The sequence below is a fragment of the Hypanus sabinus genome, chromosome 12 (assembly GCF_030144855.1).
Source record: "Hypanus sabinus isolate sHypSab1 chromosome 12, sHypSab1.hap1, whole genome shotgun sequence".
NCBI lineage: Eukaryota > Metazoa > Chordata > Chondrichthyes > Myliobatiformes > Dasyatidae > Hypanus > Hypanus sabinus.
This window is the reverse complement of record NC_082717.1, coordinates 83,536,207-83,561,002: the sequence shown is the minus strand read 5'-3', so window position 1 is coordinate 83,561,002 and position 24,796 is coordinate 83,536,207. Positions and strand designations below refer to the sequence as shown.

Sequence of the window (24,796 nt, the reverse complement as noted above, 5' to 3'; positions counted from 1 at the left end):
AGTGAGAAGTAAATCTGGAGTTTGTGGTTCTTTCAGAAGGAAACTTGAGGAATTCTGATACTTCCCAGGAAAGCAGTTGAGAATTCATTTTCTTAAAAAATGTAAAAATTGAAATAGCTAACTTTGCAAAGCCAAGGGTCTTGGTTTGATGTTGAAATGAACAGTGGTAGGAATAATGTCAACTACAGTTCAATCTGTTCCCCAATGTCTTTTACTCATTTAAATAGCTTGCTGTTATCTGTAAACATTACACACATTTGGGTTATTGTAACCCCAATGAACACTGACTTCAGTAATTAACTTACTCCAAAATATTATCCTATAATTCTAACTAATTTGACCAACGTGAACAGATAAATTATTTTAGGTTTATTTACAAAGGAAACATATACAAATGTAGAAAAGCATGGCTAATGACAAGCCAGTGTATACAAGTATTAACTCTAAATACTCAACAAGTAAACTTTTCTCTGTTTACATGATTTCCTGTGGACCAACTGACTTGTCTTTCACAATGAGGTTTAAAGTATTGATTCAGAGAAGCTACTACCCTTGGCGGAAGAGAACAATACAGAAGCAAAGCGCTACAAAAGCTAGAAATCTGAAATAAATGCTGGGAACGTTCAGCAAATCTCTGCTAAAAGAGTCCAATTAACACTTAAGGTTCATGACCTGACCTGCTGAGTACACATGGCATTTTATGTTTGTATTTTAGAGTTCAGCTGAACCTTGCTTCTGGATTAAGAGCTGAAAACTATTGAGTGGCTTCATTTATTGACCTTGGACAAAGAAGCTTGTTCTGCTACGTCAAGCAAATTGCTAAGAGTCTGGAGTTGTCCAACGTAGTCAATAGGCATGGAAGGCAGAGTTCCTTCTTGAAGGATATTAATGAAGCAAGTTATTTATTTATTTAGAGATATATTGTGGTAACAGGCCCTTCTGGCCCTGTGCCACCCAATTACACCCATGTGACCAATTAACCTACTAACCCATCTGTGTTTGGAATGAGAGGGGGAACTGGAGCACCCAGAGGAAGCCAATGTGGTCACAGGGAGAATGTACAAACTCCTGACGGACAGCAGCAGAATTGGACCCACGTTGCTGGTGTAATATCGTTACACTAACCGCTTGACTACATGCGGCCCTTAAAAGGTCTTTCAAAATAAAGTTCATAGGACCAGAGTTGCTGCATGTATTTGAGGGGATAAAATAAATTTCCAGACAAAAATACTAATAAAAAGAAAATGGATAGACAGATGCATTGAGGTACTCCTCGTGATTAGTCACAATCGTATTGAATGGCAGAGAGATCCGAAGGGACCAAGTGTCCTGCTTTTCTTTTCTATGTTTCTTGGTTACAGTTACTGAAACCAGTCCTTTTATATTCAAGCTTAATTAGATGTACGTAAAAAATCTCAGCTGCCGCTAGGGATTTGTATTGATGTTCCAGGATTATTCTGCTCCGGATTACTGTATTAACAATTTACCACTATTATCCTATAGAACATCTACACTAAAACAAACCTGGTATATTCTGCTCTGAAATATTCTTCTTGCAAGTCTATCTCTATGGAAAAAGTCAAACAAAATATTTAAGATTATTACAAATGAGAATGACTGGAAATAATTTTCTTCAGCTGTACTTTTAGATGGATCACGAAGTACTAAAGTGATCACATGGCACTTTGTAAAGTTTCCCACATTGTATCCATGCTTCATTACATCCATTGGCAAGAAAGCTGCATCCATTTTATATCCCAACTATTTTTCCTGATGCTAGAAATCTTTCAGTGAAGATGATTTAAGTCGGGATGCCACGGTGTGTCAGCGTTTCGCTTGATGTTATTATAGTTCAGGGCATCGGTGGTTCAGTCCCGGCGCCACCTGTAAGGAGTTTGTATGTTCTCATCACCTCTGGTTTCCTCCCACAGTCCAAAGTTGTACCAGTTAGTAGGTGAACTGATCATTGTGAATTGTCCTGTGATTAGTCTGGGTTTAAATAGATGAGTTGCTGGGCAGCACAGCTCGTTGGGCTGGAGCAGCCTATTCCACACTGCAACTCTGAATAAATAAATGTAATGACTTTCAAGTTGCCTCTACCAAGAGAAGACACCACAAAGATCAGAAACACTCCAGCTCACTTATGAAGTGCACAAATAGGCAAGGCCCCATGAACATTTAACTCGCCAGTATCCAAGTCCCTTGATCCAAAGTGGACAACAGGTGGAGGCACAGGGAATGAGGGTGGCATCCAGGTTAAGCTGTGTACTCCTCTTCACCTTGTCTTTTACTTTTATGATAACGCATATAATCACTGTGCAATGCCTTAAATACCTCCCTCACTCCCAATTGCAACAAAGCATTCAGAAAGCGGAGGTCATTTTCCGTGACCAGATCCAGAAGGTGATATACTCCCTCCGTCAAAGCTTTCTTCACGTCTGCATTCAGGGTGACCTGCAAGTAAGGAAAGAGTCTGGTAGAAACACTAAGAGAATGACAAGATATGGATTTTGAAGGTATCAAAGCAACGGTGGGGGGGGGGGGGGGCCGTTCATAGGTTACTGCTGTTTAATTGGTAACTGAAGCACTCTGTACTTCCTTATGCAAGACGCTCACTGTGTTGGAAAATGTGGCCTTATGCCCCACACAGCAAGTTAAATATTTGCCCTAAATCTCAAATGGTTCCACATCTGACAGGCTGTTCAGCTTGTGACACTCCTACCCAAGTCAAAAGATCCAAAATATTGTAGGTTCAATTCTTATTCCAGATATTTGAACACACAATCCAGACTTACATTATCAACACACTAATGGGGTGGGGGGGGGGGGTGGCACAATGTATGAGATATTAATCCACACTGATGTTAAAACAAAGCTGGCTGGATTTATCTTCATGGTACACTTAAAAAATCTTGGGACTCAGATACAGTGATATTAACCCAAATATTCAAACCAATATCAATCAACATAACTAAATTACGTGGGCATTATCACATTTGTTTGTCTTTGCACATTGCCTGTGCACTTAGATGTTAAGGTACAATGGGAACCCATAATTTAGAGAGTACTTGTACTGAATCTTAAAATTCTCCTGAGCTCTTATAGTTGAGGTGTCACATTTTGTGGCTGTACCTTTTGAAGTTCACTGATGTACTCTGCCACCATGAATGCAGAAAACATCCCAAATTCCTCTGGTTTCGTGACAACGTGAGTGAACATCCTTTCAACCTGCCGTGCACAGTCAAGGATCATTTCAGTTTCCATCACCGTACCTGAAATAAAACAATTCTTCAGCAATACAAGATAGTCCAGAGCTCCAAGCAAGCACCATTGTTTATGGATGCAGTTGCTGTCTAACTTAAGTATTAAAACACTGTAAAAATACTGCATTAGATTGTCAATAAATGTCAGTTGACTGCATTAATACTTCACATTGACAGCTCTTCATAAACACATCAATATTTTGACACATTACTAGCTCACCATCAAAAAAAACATTTAACACATCACTGCACAACCAAATACAACACTATAGCACTATCGTCCTCTGCTTCTGGCCTAGCTGTGACAATTTAATTTTGTTCTGATAGATACCTCACACTCAGCTGAAGGAAGACTAGCAACAATTTTTGTAAAATGGGTACTCTATCAAATAAAGGTATTTGATTCTCTTAATCTCAGTAAACAGTTGATAGTGCAGCACTGTGAATAGCTTTAAACATAGAAAATAGGTGCAGGAGTAGGCCATTCGGCCCTTCGAGCCTGCACTGCCATTCAGTATGATCATGTCTGATCATCCAACTTAGAACCCTGTACCTGCTTTCTCTCCATACCCCCGATCCCTTTAGCCACAAGGGCCATATCTAAATTCCTCTTAAATATAGCCAATGAACCAGCCTCAACTGTCTCCTGTGGCAGAGAATTCCACAGATTCACCACTCTCTGTGTCAATAAGTTTTTCCTCATCTCGGTCCTAAAAGGCTTCCCCTTTATCCTTAATCTGTGACCCCTTGTTCTGGACTTCCCCAACATCGGAAACAATCTTCCTGCATCTAGCCTGTCCAATCCCTTTAGAATTTTATATGTTTCAATAAGATCCCCCCTCAGTCTTCTAAATTCCAGTGAGTATAAGCCTAGATGATCCAGTCTTTCTTCATATGAAAGTCCTGCCATCCCAGGAATCAATCTGGTGAACCTTCTTTGTACTCCCTCTATGGCAAGAACGTCTTTCCTCAGATTGGGGGACCAAAACTGCATACAATATTCTAGGTGCGGTCTCACCAAGGCCTTGTACAACTGCAGTAGAACCTCCCTGCTCCTGTATTCAAATCCTTTTGCTATGAATGCCAACATACCATTTGCCTTTTTCACCGCCTGCTGTACCTGCATGCCCACCTTCAACGACTGGTGTACAATGACACCCAGGTCTCGTTGCATCTCCCCTTTTCCTAATCGGCCACCGTTCAGATAATAATCTGTTTTCCTGTTCTTGCAACCAAAGTAGATAACCTTACATTTATCTACATTAAATTGCATCTGCCATGAATTTGCCCACTCACCTAACCTATCCAAGTCACCCTGCATCCTCTTACCATCCTTCTCACAGCTAACACCACCGCCCAGCTTCGTGTCATCCGCAAACTTGGAGATGCTGCATTTAATTCCCTTGTCTAAATCATTAATATATATTGTAAAGAACTGGGGTCCCAGCACTGAGCCTTGCGGTACCCCACTAGACACTGCCTGCCATTCTGAAAAGGTCCCGTTTACTCCCACTCTTTGCTTCCTGTCTGCCAACCAATTCTCTATCACATCAATACATACCCCCAATACCGTGTGCTTTAAGTTTGCACACTAATCTCCTGTGTGGGACCTTGTCAAAAGCCTTTTGAAAATCTAAATATACCACATCCACTGGCTCTCCCCTATCCACTCTACTAGTTACATCCTCAAAAAATTCTATAAAATTCGTCAGACATGATTTTTCTTTCACAAATCCATGCTGACTTTGTCCGATGATTTCACCTCTTTCCAAATGTGCTGTTATCACATCTTTGATAACCGACTCTAGCATTTTCCCCACCACCGATGTCAGACTAAACGGTCTATAATTCCCCAGTTTCTCTCTCCCTCCTTTTTTTTAAAAAAGTGGGGTTACATTAGCCACCCTCCAATCCTCAGGAACTAATCCAGCATCTAAGGAGCTTTGAAAAATTATCACTAATGCATCCACTATTTCTTGGGCTACTTCCTTAAGCACTCAGATGCAGACCATCTAACCCTGGGGATTTATTTGCCTTTAATCCCTTCAATTTGCCTAACACCACTTCCCTACTAACATGTATTTCCCTCAGTTCCTCCATCTCACTAGACCCTCGGTCCCTTACTATTTCCGGAAGATTATTTATGTCCTCCTTAGTGAAGACAGAACCAAAGTAGTTATTCAATTGGTCTGCCATGTCTTTGTTCCGTATGATCAATTCACCTGTTTCTGACTGTAAAGGACCTACATTTGTCTTGACCAATCTTTTTCTTTTCATGTATCTATAAAAGCTTTTACAGTCAGTTTTATGTTCCCTGCCAGCTTTCTCTCATAATCTCTTTTCCCTTTCCTAATTAAGCCCTTTGTCCTCCTCTGCTGGTCTCTGAATTTCTCCCAGTCCTAGCGGTGTGGCACTTTTTTTTTGCTAATTTGCATGCTTCTTCTTTGGACTTGATACTCTCCCTAATTTCCCTTGTCAGCCACGGGTTCACTACCTTCCCTGGTTTATTCTTTTGCCAAACTGGGATGAACAATTGTTGTAGTTCATCCATGTGATCTTTAAATGCTTGCCATTGCATATCCACCATCAACCCTTTAAGTATCATTTGCCAGTCTATCTTAGCTAATTCATGTCTCATATCTTAAAGTTACCCTTCTTTAAGTTCAGAACCTTTGTTTCTGAATTAACTATGTCACTTTCCATCTTAATGAAGAATTCCACCATATTATGGTCACTCTTACCCAAGGGGCCTCACACAACAAGATTGCTAACCCTTCCTCATTGCTCAATACCCAATCTAGAAAGGCCTGCTCTCTAGTTGGTTCCTCGACATGTTGGTTCAGAAAACCATCCCGCATACATTCCGAGAAATCCTCTTCCTCAGCACCCTTACCAATTTGGTTCACCCAATCGATATGTAAATTGAAGTCACCCATTATAACTACTGTTCCTTTATTGCACGCATTTCTAATTTCCTGTCTAATGCCATCCCCAACCTCACTACTACTGTTAGGTGGCCTGTACACAACTCCCACCAGCGTTTTCTGCCTCTTAGTGTTATGCAGCTCTACCCATATCGATTCCACATCCTCCAGGCTGATGTCCTTTCTTTCTATTGCGTTATCTCCTCTCTAACCAGCAATGCTACCCCACCTCCTTTTTCTTTCCTGTCTATCCCTCCTGAATATTGAATATCCCTGGATGTTGAGCTCCCATCCTTGGTCACCCTGGAGCCATGTCTCTGTGATCCCAACTATATCATATTCATTAATAAATACCTGCACATTCAATTCATCCACCTTGTTACGAATGCTCCTCGCACTGACACACAAAGCCTTCAGGCTTGTTTTTACAACACTCTTAGCCCTTATACAATTATGTTGAAAAGTGGAGCTTTTTGCTTTTTGCCCTGGATTTGCCTGCCTGCCACTTTTACTTTTCACCTTACTACTTTTTGCTTCTACCCTCATCTTACAACCCTCTGTCTCTCTGCACTTGTTCCCTTCCCCATGCCACATTAGTTTAAAGCATCCTGAACAGCAGTAGCAAACGCTCCCCCTAGGACATTGGTTCCAGTCTAGCCCAGGTGCAGACCGTCCTGTTTATACCGGCCCCACCTCCCCCAGAACTGGTTCCAATGCCCCAGAAATTTGAATCTCTCCCCCTTGCACCATTTGTCAAGCCACATATTCATCTGAAATATCCTCCTATTTCTACTCTGACTAGCACATGGGATTCTGACTTGTGTGTAGCCAGTAAGTCAACAGGGCATCTTAAAGCTATATCACAGCTCATTTCTTCAGTCATACAGTCATTCAGTCAAATCCATTGCTTAAAATAAAAACAGGGAAAATTCAGAGTTCAAACATCTGACAGTAATGCTCCAAAGATTAAACAATTCTACAAAAAACCCTCACCACCTCCAGTTTTACAAAAGCATAATCTCTTCACTCCTCATTTGCATCCCTAAATTTTTAATCACTCTAGTGTTGATATTTTCCCTTTTGTTGCCTTGGCTGCAATCTCTGGAAACCCTTCCAAAATTCGATCCTCAAGATGAGCTTTATAAGTTACCCATTTTCAATCAGATTTTGACCACCCGTCTCAGTGTCGCTTTGTATGACATGGAGTCAAAGTTGGCAATATGCTTTTGAATACTTCACTACGTAAAATGCCTGTTGCTGATATTGATGTGGTATTTTAAAACCATAGGTTTAAAGCATGAAAACTGTACTGGCTCATGACATGTGGTATAACTACATAGTTTGTGGGTCAGGCCACACCTTCCATCATGTAATCCTATCTTCAGGATGTATTTGCTCTCTACATACCTTTCTCTCCTGCACCTTTTTGACGTCCTTTATGTATAACAGAAAGGAGAAGGCGGTTCAAACACTTGAGGAAGACTGGTGCTGCATTGAGCAAAACCTGTGTGACAAAGTTTAAAGAAAAGCATCTGTGAATATAGAAACATAGAAAACCTACAGCACAATACAGGCCCTTCGGCCCACAATGCTGTGCTGAACTTTAGAAATTACCTGGGGTTACCCATAGCCCTCTATTTTTCTAAGTTCCATGTACCTATTCAAGAGTCTCTTAAAAGACCCTTTCCTATCTGCCTCCTCCACCATCGCCGGCAACCCATTCCACCCCTGACATCATCTCTGTACAGTCGGCCCTCCTTATCCGTGGATTCAACCAACCGCAGATCGGGAAAACCCAGAAATTCTCTCTCCAGCACTCGTTGCTTGAGGATGTACAAACTATTTTTTCTTGTCATTATTCCCTAAACAATGCAGTATAACAACTATTTACATAGCATTTACATTGTATTAGGTATTATAAGTAATCTAGAAATGACTTAAAAGTACAGGCAGTCCCCGGGTTATGAATGAGTTCCATTCCTCAGTCCGTCTTTAAGTCGGATTTGAAGTCGGAACAGGTACATTCGGTATTATTTAACGTCAGTTAGTCAAATGTTTTTCTTAGTATATAGTATATATTTTACCTTTCTATGCATATAAAACACTTAAGAAACATACGTATTTCAATAACTAAACCTCTGTGTTGCTTAGTAGAAATTGTAGCTTTCATCGGGGCAGGGCCTTTCATATTCTCCATTAAAATTTTTCTGATCGTTGACTGACTGTAGCCTAACACTTTTCCAATGACCGATTGCGTTTCATCTCTTTCCGACCACTTTATTACTTCCACCTTATTTTCAATCGTGATCGTGATTATTTTCATGAACAGAAACACTGCGGATTCAGAGCTGCGCTGCCAGGTCCTAATGTCCACTGCATGGAGACGTTAAATAAAGTCCGGGGTTCCACTGGGTCCTAGAGACCACCGCACTGATACATGCTAAATAAGGGACTTGAGCATCCGCGGGGGGGGGGAGGTCCTGGAACCAATCCCCCGCAGATAAGGAGGACCGACTGTACCTACTTCCAAGCACCTTAAAACTGTGTCCTCTTGTGTTAGCCATGACAGCCCTGGGAAAAAGCCTCTGACTATCCACACGATCAATGCCTCTCATCATCTTATACACCTCTATCAGGTCACCTCTAATCTTCCATCGCTCCAAGGAGAAAAGGCCCAGTTCACTCAACCTATTCTCATGCTCCCCAATCCAGGCAATCTCCTCCTCTCTATGGTTTCCACATCCTATATACTTCAACAAGAACAAGAAACAATTCAAATGATGATTCAGGACTTCCAAATACAATCACAGTTTCAAAACATTTCCCTAATTAACTCTTTCTGCAGGGTTTCAGTATGGAGCTCATCCCATCTTCAAGTAGCAGTTCCAGGATTAGTAGAATCACAAGATCCTACAAGAGGAAAATTCAGATTCACACAGCATGAAATCAAGTTCTTCAGCCCACTTAGTCAATGCCAACCATCAAGCACCAAATAACACTCATCCTATCTCTTTAATTCTCCACACATTCCCAACAATCCCCGTCAAATTCTACCATTCACCGCCACACAAGGGGCAATTTACAATGGACAATTAATCCATCACCTGGCATGGTTTTAGGACGTGGGAGGAAACTGAAGCATTGAGAGGAAAGCCATGCAAACTCCACAGGTACAGCATCAGAGGTCAGAATCGAACTTGGCTTGCTGAGGGTATGAAGAAGCAGCTCCTTGCATTGTTTTAATTATAGCCCATCAACAGCCAGTTTGCAAACAATTTTGAGACAAACGCACCGGTGATAATACAGGTGATTCTGAAACTTTTAAATGTTGAAACTATTAAAAGTTTCAACTTTTTCCACTGGTTTTGTCCCATGAACCAAAATAAAGGGAGGTCATCTAATATCTTCAACCTATTCTCCAACTGAAGCTTCCTCCAGCCAAGCTAAGGGTATAATAGCCATCACAATAAATCAGTGCTTCAGACATAGATGACAGCCCTTCACTACCAAGAAACATTGGCTCAAGGACTACAGACTGGGCAGGCGAGAGTGGGCACCGATTGAATGCAGTGATAGACCTGAATCAAGCAGCAAACCTGGTAACTGATTGCCCCAACAGCTGTACTGCAAGAAAAGGAAGGCAGTGAGCAAGAAATCACTGCCAGTCCAAGAGAACTGGTCTTGGCCCATTGCAACAGACCGACTAAAGAAAAGGCTTCCAAATACATTTCTCAGGGATAACTCCAGTAAAAGATGGGAGAAACTTGGCGATGACAGACTTACCTTCGGCTGAGACTGTATTATAGAAAATAGCACCTCGTGGATGGCGTGGAAAACTCTCGTGTATTCATCCAGTTTGAGCTGTTCTAGTGGAACGCACAAGAGAACATCGAATGCAAGCGTCACGTGATGAGGATTTGTGAGTATACCCTCTCCTTGTTGGATCAGGATTGCCAAGGCCTCCAAGCTCAACAAAGTAATCTTGTAGCCCCAAGGTTCATCAAGATCTGTTTTCTTGCACAAAACCTGAAAAGCAAAAAGATGAAAAGGTGACCACAGTGATTGCTCCTGCCAATAGCTAGTTCCATCCCTGGGGATTTCTCAGAGGCCACGACAGGGTACATGTTCGGATACTCCCAGTCATGGAAGAAAGGGATTTTCATTTATAATGAGGTGCAGAGGGTAGTGGATCTCTCTGAACGTTTGGCACCAGAGGATCATTGGGTAACAAGTTTATTCCCAACATGTACTGAGATGCAGTAACAAGTGTAACACGCTGCAAGGTTTCACTGCTAAGGCTAATGTAATGGTCTCTCTGCAATGTTTCACTGCTAAGGTAATGGTTTCTCTGTAGCAGTGATGTTATGACCAGAGACAACGGGGCTTTGGAATGCAGAGGCTATCCAATGGGAGACATATTGTTCTTTCTTGTGTGTCTGGGAGCTGGGATTTTCGCAGCCTTTTGTCGGGGAGCGATGGAGAGAGTCGGAAGACTGCAGGACGGAGTGGACTGAAGAGCGAGGGTCTGAGGGCCAGCTACACTTGGAGGTCGACAGGAACAAATGAACAGACAGTGAGTTCCAACGATGCGCAATAGACTGTTTCATGAGAATGGGTCCTTTTTTTTTGTTTCTTTACTAACCATATAGTCAAATTAAGAATTATAAAGATCAATCATTTAATCACATATTGTGTACCGTTTGATATTTTGCAGTGCAGATTTGTAACCGGGCAACACATCACACAGCATCCATACAAACGAGATTTCTCAGTTTGGCGGGGCCAAAAGTTGTTCCCTAGACGAAGGTGTGCTGGCCAAGCCTGAGGGTTACACAAGCTTTTGTCTGCAAGCCACCCAGACAGATCTATTCACATACATGTACATCAAGGTAGTTAAAAAAAAGCAGAATGCTGTGTAACAGAGAAAGGAAAATACAGCTAGACAAAGTGCAAGGCCTGTGGTGAGATGGACTGGGAGATTAAGAGTCATCTTTTTCATACAAGAAGAACTTGAATAGTTTTATAACAGCACGATGGAAACTATTCACCAACAGCCCGTTGGTGCATCTTCTCAATCTTTTGCTACCTTCTGCCCTGTGGGAGGGAGAAGAGAGAATGCCCAGGGTGGGAGGGGTCCTTGATTATGGTCAAGGAGAAGTTGATAACTATTTGGCGATCAGGGAAGCAAGGCAAATGGGAATCTGGCACAGGAGATGAGGCAGATCACACTGAGTGGTCGGGCAAGATTGAGGAGCCTGGTGTCTTCTACGTTCTTATACTTACCAGGAATGCTGTGATAACCTGAGGAGCTGAAAACCACATCATCTTTTCTACATTTTTCCTTAACGAGCACTTGAAAAGGATGGAGATCAGGATCACAGAGGACACGACATCCTGAATCAAAACAAAAATGGTTTCAGTGGGAACGTGAACCCGAAAAAAAAAGTCATGTTGTTTGGGGTGCAGCACCAGTGTCCCACTCACCAAGTGCTGTCCTTTCCGAAGACTGACGACCTCAATGCCCTGAACGATCGACTTTACTAAAAGGTAAAACTGATGCTCTGTGCACCGTTCAGATATGCAGGTGAGCAGTCCGATGAGCTGGGTATCCAGCGACTGAACGATCTGTGATGTCATCCATGGGGCTGGAAGAACACAAGACACAATTACTCTCAGGTAAACTACAGTTCAAGAGCAAAGAACTTAGCATAAGTTAAGATAGTTAACATAACTTAACATAGCAGAAGACCTTATGGTACCATAGATCTGCACAGCATAAATGAAGTTGTCTAATGTGCCTCTTCTACTGCAGAATATTCAACTTTGCACTGGAATCACTCTAATGAAGAGTCTCAGGTTAAAATATGGACTGTCTATTCTCCTCCATAGCTGCTGCCTGACCTGCTGAGTTCCTCCAGCACTCTGTGTGTGTCATTCTACATGGAGAAGAGACACTGTTCCATTGGACAACATCATCAGATGGGATACTCTAATGTGCCTCTCGTGGTTTTCCCTCCTCCTGGGCCCCAAATTCTGGAACTTCCTCCTAAACCTCTCCAGCTTTCCCTTGCCTGTCTGATGCTGAGCATCAGCTCAAACACAGTGTGTTCAGGATAACCTGCAGGATGATGGTACAGCTTCAGCTTTGGGTGCCCGGCCTTGGCATGGTCACAGCACACACTTTCTGGGTCAGAATACTGTGCGCAGAAATCCCACTCCAGAGACACGAGCAGCATCAAAGGAGTGCTACACCATCAGAAGGAGGTCAGCTTTAGACATCTCATGCTTGATTCCAAGATCAGCAAGAGGTATTTCCCGTTGCCCTGGCTAATATGCTAATATTTCAATATATCTCCCTCTCCCTCACTAGACCTGGTCATCCTCATATTGCTGTTCCAGGACACTGCTGTGCACAAAATTCACTACATCTTAATACAGCTTCCTCTTCCAAATTACTTACATGCTGCAAACCACTTCAGGTGCCCAGGGCTTAAGAAAGGTGCTTCATAAATGTAAGTAAAAACACGAAATGCTGGCAGAACTCAGCAGGCCAGACAGCATCTATGGGAGGAGGTAGTGACGACGTTTCGGGCCGAAACCCTTCCCTCCTGAAATCTCTAAACCGCTTCCCTTTCTAATTATTTTCTATTTGTTTCTTTACTCCTTTTTGTTTTGCACCCGCGAGTATATGTTGTTTTACTTATTGATTTTCCTTATGTCCTTCCCTTTTACCGAGTCTAATACTTATATTTTCCCATGGTTTTTTTTCGTAAACAGCGAACTTATTTACTTTGATATTTTGTTTTTGTATGTATACATATATTTACAATAGTTTATTCAGCACAGCTATACATATATATTTTCTGGAGCCACCTGAGTTTTGGGTTGGGAACGCTAGAATTAGTCTTCAGCCTCCCTTGGCTGATTTCTCTCTTTGGGGGGAGGGAGGGGGAAATGGGTTCTTCCAGAAAGCTGATTGGATGTTTTTACTGTTTTATTTATTCACTATCTACATGTCTGTGATTACCTTTTATATATTACTAAAGGATACTTGATGGGTTATTTTATTAATATACTCAGTTTTAATGTGAAAGGTCTAAATAACCCTGTTAAACGAAGTAAGATTTTCTCTTATATCTGGAAACTTAAAACTCGTGTAATCCTTCTCCAAGAAACCTATATTCGTAAAGATGATATTTCATGTTCTTTCAAAGGATGGAAAGGTATACATTTTCACTCACCCTCTCAATCTAGATCGAGAGGCGTCTCTATCCTGTTTGATCAGAATGTATCCTTTATTCAACACAATGTAATTTCTGATAGAAATGGGCGCTTTGTTATTGTTTCGGGTAGTCTTGAGAATAAACTAATGGTATTTGCGAATGTATACGCTCCAAATACAGATAACTCCTTGTTCTTTGAACGTCTTTTCTATTTCCTGCCTGATTTGAATCGGTATCCCTTAGTGATGGGTGGAGATTTTAATTTTTGGCTTCACCCTATATTAGATCACTCTTCAAGTAAAACCCCTGTCACTAATAATTCAGTCCTACTTTTTAAATCTTTTCTATTTCAATGTGGTATTCTCGACGTGTGGCGTTTTTTACACCCCCAAGAAAAGGAATATTCATATTTCTCTCAAGTTCATCATATGTACTCTCGGATTGACTACTTTTTTATAGATAGAAACCTGCTTCCACTGGTATGATCCTGTGATTATAAGGAGATTGCTTTGTCTGATCATGCACCTGTGCTTCTGGCTTTACGATTAACTGTTTACTCTGTACCAAATAGAAGTTGGCGTTTTAACTTATCATTGTCATCTGATAAAAATTTTCTAAAGTTTTTGGAAAACCATATTACCTTTCTCTTTTAAGAAAATTTTAAAGGAGATACTGCTGGTAATATAGTCTGGGATACTTTTAAAGCATATATTCATGGAGAAATTACCTCTTACTCTACTTATATAAAGAAAAAAGCTGACAAAGAAAGGTCTGACCTAGCAGCGATATTAAAAGATCTTGATGGAAAGTATGCCCTATCTCCAGATCCAAGTACTTGGATTGAAATCTTTTACAGTTAATCGCCAAATCACAGAAATTTTTAAAGATAATGGAACTAAGATATCCAACCATTCTGAAATTAACAACGTATTTAAAGACTTTAAGTTGTATCAGTCTGACTCTTCTTCAGATGATACCTATTTGAATGCTTTTTTCAGAAATATCAACATTCCTACATTGTCTGCTGATTGTCTAACACAGTTTGATCAGCCTATTTCCAATGAAGAAGTGGCTGAGGCTATATGTGCTTTACATTCTGGTAAGACCCCAGGACCTGATGGCTTTCCTGGGGAGTTTTATAAAACTTTCACTACTTTACTTACACCTTATTTATCCTGTTTTATCAGAGTCCTTTAAATCAGGTAAACTCCCTCAATCTTTTTATGAAGCTTTTATTTCTCTTATTCTTAAAAAAAAATCCAGCTGAATGTTCTTCATACAGACCGATTTCTTTATTAAATGTTGATGCAAAAATTTTATACAAAATCATAGCTCGAAGACTTGAAAAAATTTTACCATCTATTATATCACATAACAACTTCTAAAAGACAGGTACATGGGTTTAGAAGGTTATGGGCTAGATACTGGGAAATGGGACTAGCCTGGATGGACACTTGGTCAGCATAGACCAGATTGGCTGAATAATCTGTTTCGGTTATGTGTGATTTTATGGCATGGGCAAGCAGACAGCAAATCAGCAGATAATGAGGACTGACCACGTTTAGATAAGGAAACAGGCGAGACTCTTACCTGCCAGCAGGGCTTTCACAACACAGAAGATGGAGGGGATTCCAGTCGAAATATTGTGATCAGAGCAAAGCTTTGCTGATGAACAAAACACTCGCAGGAAGTCGAGCTGTTTACGAAGTGGGTCCAGCTCTTGGGTGGAGGTGGCGAGTTGCTGCAGAACCTGGGAACAGATGCTCTGATACAGGCTTCCATGCTTCAGCCCCGTCTGGTCCAGACTCCTTCCCTCACTGGTCGCAGCTCTTTGCTCCTCTTTCAGACACAGCTCTGCCTCCAGAAGGGCAGTGACACAAGGCACGGTGAACGTCCGATCCAATCCGCTTCTGTCGAACTGTGACTGCAGAATGGGGCCCAAGAGGCCAGTGAGCTGGCTCAGAAGAGACAGCAGGCCGCTGATAAGCTGACTCTTCTCAGACTGCTGCACTGTGGTTTGGATCACGCTGGTCAACGCCAACAGGGCCACCAAGAGCAACTGCTCTGCCGCGAGCTTGCATTCCTCCTTCTCCTCTGCACTCGCCCACTTGTCGGAGAGGAAACCAATGAGCTGCTCCAAGTTAAGGCACATGCTTTGCTTCCTTTCGACAATCTTCTGGACAAAGTTACTGAGAAAGCATTGGAAGCTGTGGAGTAGCTCGGACCAGGCCGGGCAATCCAGGGAGGGGGACAGCTCACTGCTCACGACAAACAAAGGAGCCATGACCTTCTCTAGAATGTCCCCAGCATGTGCCAGCCTGAAGACTGCCTTCCCATTGGTGCCTGTCACCAAGACTGTGAGGAGAAAGTAACACTTGCCCAAAACCTGCAGGTACTTGGAGGCATTGCTCTTTTTGGAGCCGGGTCGGAGGGCGGTGACCAGGGACGCCAGCAAGAGGAAGGCTTGAAGAAGATCGGTGCACGAGAGGTAGTCCAACCTCAATGCAGAGAGCAGATCCAAAATCTGCAGGAGGACGTCCAACCGCTCTGTTGGCAAGGTGAGAAGGGGAGTGCCTTTTATCGACGAGAACATGAATTGGGGTGAATCGAGGGGTGATGCCTCTTGGGAGGGCATGGAAGAGGAGAACAGCAGTCCCCAGCTGCTGCTGGTCTGGTGGCCCTCACCCCGAGAGGCGAGGGCATTTGCTGCCAGCTGCTCCAGTAACCCTGAGGGCAATCCACTTCCAGGGGCAGTGACCAGACGCCTCACCCTCTGGGTCAGACCGAGTAAGATCTCGTGGTAGAGAGCCCGGAGTTCCGGAAGAAGAGTGCTGTTGAGCAAACTTTCACACATGGCTGGAATGGAAAGCGAGGTCCCCACATCTGGCCGCACCTCCCAAGCGCCCTTCTGCAGGAGGCTGGTGACCACCACCTCGGCAACGTAAGCGACCTCCTCCTGGGGGAGGTGAGGGACCAGGAGGGCAAGGTTGGTGGTGACCAGGTGCCAGTGCGCCACGCTGCAGGTGTCCCTGTTCAGTGTGCTCAGCTGCCCGTCCCACCCTTGTGCCCCAGCACCCTGGACGGCGGCTTTTCCGGAGGAGACGACAAAGGAAGCGGAGGAGCTCAGGCACAGCCGCTCCGCCTCGGTCAGCTCGCCGGGCCGCATCAGGATCCTCTTCATCTTCTGCAGCGACAGGAGCCGGGCGAAATGCCGGCCGAGCTCACCGCCCGGTCCTGCCGCCGCCCTCCACTCCGCCGTGCTCACCTGCGGGAGGAGGCAGCTGAAGTCCCAAGCGCCCGCCTCTGCTTCGCTGGCCCGGGGAGATGGCGAGACGTACTTGCTGCAGTTCAGCCACAGCACGTGGTCAATTTCTACCCAGGTGCAGCCGAGAGTCAGCCCCGCACTCCTGGCGTCTGGGGCCCACACGGGAGAGCCTGTGCCACCGGCATGTTTGCCCGTGCAGAGGAGGGGGACCACGGCTCTTTCAACCATCCTGTCCATCAGGGCCTGGGTGGACCGAATTACCGGCACTGGCGTTTTGTCATTGAGAGTCCTCATGTTGAAGAGGACGGTGTGTAGCAAGATGCTCATTGTGAGGACCTTCAGAGCTTCATCAGGGCTCTCCACCACATCGGGGATCAGTGATTCCAAGCTCTTCAGGATCAAGTCCCAAATATCCAAGACCTGACTGTTTGTTACTTCCAGGAGGCACTCACGCAGTTTCTTTGTGAGGCTCTCGGAGAGGATGGGCTGCCTCAACTCATCAGCAGCCGGCCGCGAGACGACCTCCAGCACCTCCTTGAACACCCTGGGCAACTGCCGCAGTTTGGTGTAGGTCTCCAGCAGGGTGCTCAGCAACAAGTCCTGGGCTTTCCTCACCCTCGGGTCGCTGACGTCAGCGTCAATCCACGCCAGCGACACCAACTCATTCAGACATGGCTCCACGATCAGGTGGTTCAGTAGAATCAAGGTCCTCAGGCATCTGAACCAGGCCGCAGTACCCGGGCGAGGGTAGGTCAGCAGCATTTCCGCCAACCTGCTGTAGCAAGTGAACTGCACCCCGTCACACCGGATCTTGTCCACGGAGACATTGTAGATGTTGTTGACGAAGATCAGGTTGAGCAGCTGATCCAGAGCCAGGAGCCTCGGGTTCCATTCCACAGACGCCCCATCCTCAGCACCCTGGGCCACTGGGAGCTGCAGCACGTCCAGGAACTTGGTGAAGATGTGGAAACAGAGAAGCTGATTTCCATCCTTGCAGTAGGATTCAACAGACAGTTTGTAAAGCATCGGTACCGAACCAGCGACGATGGCAAAGTGCAGGTCCGAGCTGAAGAACGCAGCGTCGGCTAACTTTAGAAGTATCGTTTCAGTGGGTGCAGTCAGCCCTTTGGAAAAGCCTGCCTTCCTCCCTTGAGAGCCCTCACTCGGCAAGAGCTCCTCTCGGTACGAGTTCAGAAAGTCAGTGTGGAACAGACCGTTCTGAAGGGCGGCCTGGATCTTATTGCATATTTCCCTGCTGAGGTGTTGCCGCACTGACACCGCGTCCTCACCCACCCAGCACCTGGTGGACAGCAGGTGGCGCAGGAGGAGTAAGGGCTGGAGCAGAGAGCTGCACATCTGCAGAAAAATCCGGGGCTGGTTGCTCTGCTGCCTCTTCCTGACGAGGTACTGGTTCAACACCAAGAGGAGGACGTCGAAGAGCTGTGCAGAGCGCAGGGCTTCTGCCGATTTCAACCTGCTGCAGGCTAGGCTGCACAGCTTGCAGAGGAGATCAACCAACAAATCGTACTTGCTGGTGTAGATGATGGAAAAGGCAGGAGACGTGAGAATTCCCTGACAGCAGCTCAGCACTGTGGGAAGACTTGATGTATCAACATTTAGGGGCTTGTCACTGGAACATGCCAAGATCCTCTCGTTTATAATCTAAAACACAGATTTTAAGAAACACTGATTATATATCTCGCAAATTCAAGTGTTACTAATGAACTATCCAAATAACCTTCCTTCTTTAAGTTCCTTGTCAAAGCTTACCACTTTGAGCAAATCCCTCATGACTTCTGTGCCAGTGTCAAATTTTGGTTGATATTTTGAATCGTGTTGAGGCAACTGTAGAGTTGCTATGCAAATTCAGCTTTGTTTTTAAGCACAGTTCAAAGTACACTACTGCACGGACACAGAGAATTCATCTCAAGAAGTTCACATTGGTGTTCAGAAATTCCATAGGCCTTCTGTCAACTTCCTAATATCAACCAAAAAAAAATCATCTTTTATCCCTTTTCCCCCTTATCCAGTTTCTACATATATGCATTCTTGTCAAAGTGCAACTATCCGATAAAGGAGCAAGTTGACTATTTTAAATACATATTTCTGGATCACCTAATGGGGTTATGGATGAATATCTCATATGTCGGACTCCCCACAAGTGGAATCAAATCCAGTTGAACCATATAACAATTTTAAACTCAAATCACCTAACAACTCAAACTGTTCAACCTCCAAACAGATTTATGAGGAGTCTTTTGTACCCATGTGGCTTGTATACATTAAACTCACACTAGGACATCACAGACCGACTGCAGGGAATCCTCAAGGGTGAAGGTGAACAGCGGGAAGTGGTAGTACATGTCGGCACAAATGACATCAGGAAGAAGAGGAAGGACATTCTGCAGCGGGACTTCAGAGAACTCAGAAGAAGGCTGAAAAGCAGGACTTCCAGGGTGGTTATCTCTGGTTTGCTTCCAGTTCCTCGTGCTGGAGAGGGCAGGAACAGGGAGATAATGGATCTGAATGTGTGGCCTGGGAAGTTGATTGGTGAAGGAGATAAAGAGCTAGGAGGGGGAGAATCTGATAGGAGAGGACAGAAGACTGTGGAAGGAAGGGAAGGGGGAGGAGCACCAGAGGGAGATGATGGGCAGGTAAGGAGTTAAGGTGAGAGAGGGAGACAGGAATGGGGAATGATGAGGAGGTGGAGGGGCATTACCAGAAGTTCGAGAAATCAATGTTCATGCTATCAGGTTGGGGGGGTACCCAGATGGAATACAAGGTGTTGATGGCCTCATCCTGGCAATAGAGGAGGCCTTGGAATGAATGACATGTTAGAATGGGAAGTAATATTGAAATTGATAGCCACCGCGAAATCCCACTCTTTGTGTTCAAAGGAGTGAAGCGGTCTCCCAATCTATGTCCAGTCTCACTGATGTACAGGAGACCACACCAGGATCATTGCATAGCTGACCCCAACAGACTCACAGGTGAAGTGTTGCCTCACCTGGAGGGGCTGTTTGGGGCCCTGAATGGTAGTGAGAGAGGAGGTGTAGGGGGTGACTGTAGCACTTGGCCCACTCACAAGGATAAGTACCAGCAGGGAGATCCGTGGGGAGGGACGAATGGACAAGGGAGTTGCGCAGGGAGCGATCCCTGCAGAAAGTGGAAAGTGGAGGTGAGGGAAAGATGTTCTGGAGGTGGGATCTCATTGGAGATGGTGAAAGTTACGGAGAATTATGTGCTGGGCACAGAGGCTAGAGGGGTGGTAGGTGAGGTCAAAAAGGAATCCTATCCTTAGTGTGGCAGCAGGAGGATGAGGTGAGGGCAGATGTGCGTGAATAGAAGAGATGCGGGTGAGGGCACCATTGAAAGTGGAGGAAGACAAGTCCCTTTCTTTGAAGGCGGACATCTCAGTTGTTCTGGAATGAAAAGCCTCATCTTGAGAGCAGGTGAGGTGGAGACAGAGGAACTGAGAGAAGGGAATGGCATTTTTACAAGTGACAGGGTGGGAAGAGGAATAGTGCAATCTGCTTCCGTATTTCTTTGTGCCACAACTGCTGGTAATTTCCGAAAAACACTGGAAGACAGTGTTCGTAAAGCACAGCATAAAATCATGTTCTTTCTTTCTCCCTTCCAGCTCTCCAGCCACTAATTAACCCATTCCTGCCAAGACAGAAGTGATGACTGGCAGCAATCTCTTTCCTGACTGGGGTGCACGCCAGCTCACCTGAGGGATCGAGAAGCGAATCGTGATGGTCTTCCCTTTCTCCATCAGCTTCTGCACTTTTCTGCTGTGAAGAACTTCATCCAGATAGGACCACAGTCCTTCCACAATTTCAGCTCCAAAATGGAGCTTCTTGCTGTAGTATCCAGTTAAGGCATGGCTCACCCAGTCAAGTAAAACCTTGAGACGGCGAGAGAACAAGAGATGACAGTGAGAAGTTGCATACAACCTGATACCATTCAAGTGTCACAAACTGTACGTAATACAGCATTTATTTGATTTGCGTGAAATACAAGGACTTTAACATCTCCTTCTCTGATTTATTATGGTACTTTCAATTCCCTTTACAACTGAGCTGCTTCCCAGTTCCTGTCATTCCAATAGGTTGGAAGGAAAGAACAGACCTGCCACACTGAAAACGCAGCCTGGTCTCATAGTAAAGCATACCTCAGTTTAACTTGGGATCCAAATCCATCCCTTTCAGACTCTATCCCAATAGATCCAGCACACGTCAGCTGGAAAGGGCACTCGCAGACATTTTTAACCCCTGCCTGCTTCAGTCTGAGGTTCCTGCCTGTTTGAGACACTATCACCCCAAGCAAGTTAACTGCCCAGTGGCTCCGACACCTACCATCATCAAGTGCTCAGAGAAGCTGGTCAGGTCATGTTCCCAGACAACCCCGACCCACTGCAATTCACCTACTGCAAACACAGGTCCTCGGCAGATGCTACCTTGTCTGGCCCAACAACCGTCTCTGGAGCATCTGGGCAGTAGCAACACCTACATCAACCTGGGATTCAACATCTCCCTTTGCAACTGGGTCCTAGACATCCTGACCATCGGACCACAATTGTTAAGGAAAGACAGGAATGTCTCTACCACACTAGTGCCCCATACCCTGTACACTCACGACCGTGTGGCCAAGAGTCTGCTCTAAGTCCATAGTTTGCAGATGATACCACTGTAGTGGGCTGTACCTCAAATAACGATGAGTCACATACAAGAAGGAGGTAAAGGGCCCAGTGACTTGGTGGCATGACAACAACCTTTCCCTCAACATCAGCAAAACAAAAAACGATTACTGACTTCAGTGTTGCGGGGGATAGTAGAATACATGCTTTTGCTGACTTCAGTGTTGCGGGGGATAGTAGAATACATGCTTTTGCTGACTTCAGTGTTGCGGGGGATAGTAGAATACATGCTTTTGCTGACTTCAGTGTTGCGGGGGATAGTAGAATACATGCTTTTGCTGACTTCAGTGTTGCGGGGGATAGTAGAATACATGCTTTTGCTGACTTCAGTGGAGCTGAGGTTGAGAGTTTCAAGTTACTAGGACTGAACGTGACCAAGAGCCTGTCGTCGTCCAACCTGGCATGTCCCCTTTGACCCTCACCAATTTTTGTTACTGCACCACAGAAACCAGATGATTCACGGCTTAGCGCGACAACTGTGCACGTGCCTGCAGAGTCACGGCCGCAGCTCAGCACATTGTGGAAACCAGCCTCCCCTCCAAAGAATGCACCACCAGGCTCCAGGTCAGCTCTTATCCTGCTGTTGCAAGAATTTTGACCTCGCAATCTATCCCGTTTTGACCTTGCACCTTATTGTCTACCAGCACTTTCTCTACATCTGTAACACTTTAATCTGCACTATTATTTTTCAGAATCAGAAGCCATGTACTACCTCAATACACAGCTGTAATACATCAACCTCTACGTAAGACAAGTTTTTCAATGTACCTCATACCTGCTACAAGAATAAGCTAACTTATTGAATTTTACAAATGGGAACAGTTTATAACTCAGAAATCCATCTGTGGTTTATCGTGGAAAGATCATCCTAATGTTAAAACACATCAATCACAGAAGAACAAGCAAGAATCAGCCATCACATCCTCTCAATTTACCTCATCACTTACTGTTTAATCTCCTGACTTGAGGAAATATTTAGATCTTTGCAGAGCACACTGCAAGATGCCAGAATCACTTCGATTTCTCACATACTACATGCAAAATTTGATCACAAATAATTACAATTGCCATAATACATTTCTTGACTTCAGTTCTGAACACGTTAACTCAAAGTTCTAATGCAACATTGACGGTATTGCCATCGTCAGAAGGTCTCAGCAGCTGTGGGAACAGGGGGCAGAGAAGAGAGATTGGAACTGAAGTGAGTTATTTTAATACTTATCTAGGAAAAAAAGTTGCAGTGGGAAATCTACAGCCTTATGGGCAGCAGGTGCATTTGTAATAAAAAGAATTTGGATAAGTCGAATGGGAATGGGCAGGAGATTTGAGCAGACTGGATAGCTTATTCAGACAGCCAGCACTGGCCCCCTTCATACCGCTGGGCTTCATGATCCAGACTTTCTGCATACCCTACAGCAAGCAGTATTTTGTGACTTCTTCCTCTAACCACCCACCAATTCCCATACACAGAATGGAAAGTTCAACAGTCTATTACAACCAGACTAACATAGCACACTCAAAAAGTTCCCCCCTTCCTTTAGAAAATATTACTTTTGTAGAGAGGGAGTCTTAGTGACAAAGTTTTGTTGCTTTTAAAAGCAGGCAGAAGCATACAAAAATAAACCGGGTCAAAGGTGTCATATTACAGAGGTAGTGTTTTCAGGACTGGTCACCAAAGGAGTACAGGGTGTTGATGTAATTCCAGAAAGAGAAGAGACAGGTTGAAGTTCAGGGACAAAATTCTGGAACCTGCAGAACATGGAACTGAAGGTCTGACCATTAATAATGGGACAGTAGACATCAGGGATTAACAAGTGGCCAGATTTGAAGGAAGTCAGAAACCACAGAGAGGTCATTGGGCAGAAGGAGATTACCGTGATGCGGAAGTTCAGAGACGAATTTTGGAAAAAAAAACATTTGCATTTTAAAACCAAACCCAAAGGATATCTGAAGAGTTCCAGTTAGGCACCTGTTCCTTGTTGGGCAAAAAGCACTGCTGTGAAATCCAGGCAAATCGAGCTAATTTCAGTTTGTCTTCCCAAGGTGTCTTTGCACTTTTGAGCTTCAGGTGAATCCCAGAGTAAATTGCAGCCATGATCTGTAACTGAGAGGACAATGTTTGGAATTAGAATGAATGCAGTTTAAACCAGTCTAGGTTTTATATTAGTGACTCGCCATACCACCTCATGAATCCCAGTGGTGGTACCACTCTTGGCTTTGAGCCTCAAGGCAGAGTTTCACAGTGCTAAGAGAATACAGCATGGACAGAGATGTCGTATTTCAGATGTGAGTGCTGCTTGCCAAGCCCACTGAACACCTACTTGATGGAATAGGTGGGTGGGTAATAAGGCACCAGCTACCACACCATCCACAGACCTGCCCCAAACAAGAACATTAGAGAACAGAGCTGAGGCAAGTCACTCGTACCTTCAATCGCTTCACAGCTAATCTAGCCCTGGCCTCAACATCACTTTCCCACTCTCTCTCTATTCTCCCTTGATTCCCTTGTCATACAAATATTCAACCTCTTCCTTGAATATAGTCTTCAGCTCGCTAGAATAGGAATGGCTGAAGGATTGCAATGTTCTGAGAGAAGAAATGTTTCCTCTTTATTCCTCAGCTTTTGGAACACCATTAGGAGAATCAATATCTTTCTTTCCAACATGTCCAAGCACAGCATCTTATGCTTCAATAAAATAGTCTCTTTCTTCAAAACTCTGAGAAACCCTGGACCAAGGGGGTCAGGGAGGACACAAGTCCTACAGCAAAAAGATCACACTACCTCACCCATCCAACCCTACTGAAGAGTCTTCCCTTCCCACACTGGCATCATCAACCCCCTCAGAACTAATAAAAGCAGAGCCGCAGCAAGTTATCCCCTGCTAAGAGGCTATCTGAGAAGAAATGAAAATGCAGTTAAGAAACTTAATGTCCAGCACAGACCATCTTTGGTCAAACAGTTTCCACTTCTACAGATGTCCATAAGTCAATTTTATCCACAAGTTAAAACATATACAAAAAAAACACCCAATCTGGTAACCATATCGCCACAGTATTATTATGGATGACGTAAAGAAGTACATGTGACTAACAGAAAGAATTACTAGAAGTTGGGGCAGAGAGGAAACTAATTCTGCCGTGTGCAAGAACAAATATCAGACCTGAATACAACAATGTTAAGGGAGCAGTGTGTGTGTGTTCCTCTGTGTTGATCTGGGTTTGTAGAAGTGTCCCCACACCCGTAGAAGTTAAACAGCAATGGCGCAGCCCGTCAAAGCAGCTAGGTTGGATGGATCAACCCCAGTGGGGGGGGAATCCTGCCCTTACCCCGGGGTGCAGCTCGCTCCAGGGTCTCCCTTCCCGGTTCCGCTCGCGTACACGTGCCGATCCACCGGCCCCTGGCGTCACATGGCCCCGTCCCG

General features: G+C 44.4%; 1 protein-coding gene across 1 annotated transcript; it reads right to left on the bottom strand.

Moving 5' to 3' along the window:
• Positions 1-348: 348 nt before the first annotated feature.
• On the bottom strand, positions 349-24,792 carry urb2 (URB2 ribosome biogenesis homolog). Its single transcript, XM_059986307.1, has 10 exons — positions 24,702-24,792; positions 23,344-23,478; positions 20,406-20,582; positions 15,001-18,337; positions 11,672-11,832; positions 11,471-11,581; positions 9,971-10,213; positions 7,595-7,691; positions 3,133-3,272; positions 349-2,454 (listed from the first exon to the last, which is right to left on the bottom strand). Exons 2-10 carry the CDS (start codon positions 23,467-23,469, stop codon positions 2,257-2,259), a joined length of 4,590 nt encoding a protein of 1,529 aa, XP_059842290.1. The 5' UTR covers positions 23,470-23,478; positions 24,702-24,792; the 3' UTR covers positions 349-2,256.
• Between the last annotated feature and the right edge of the window lie 4 nt (positions 24,793-24,796).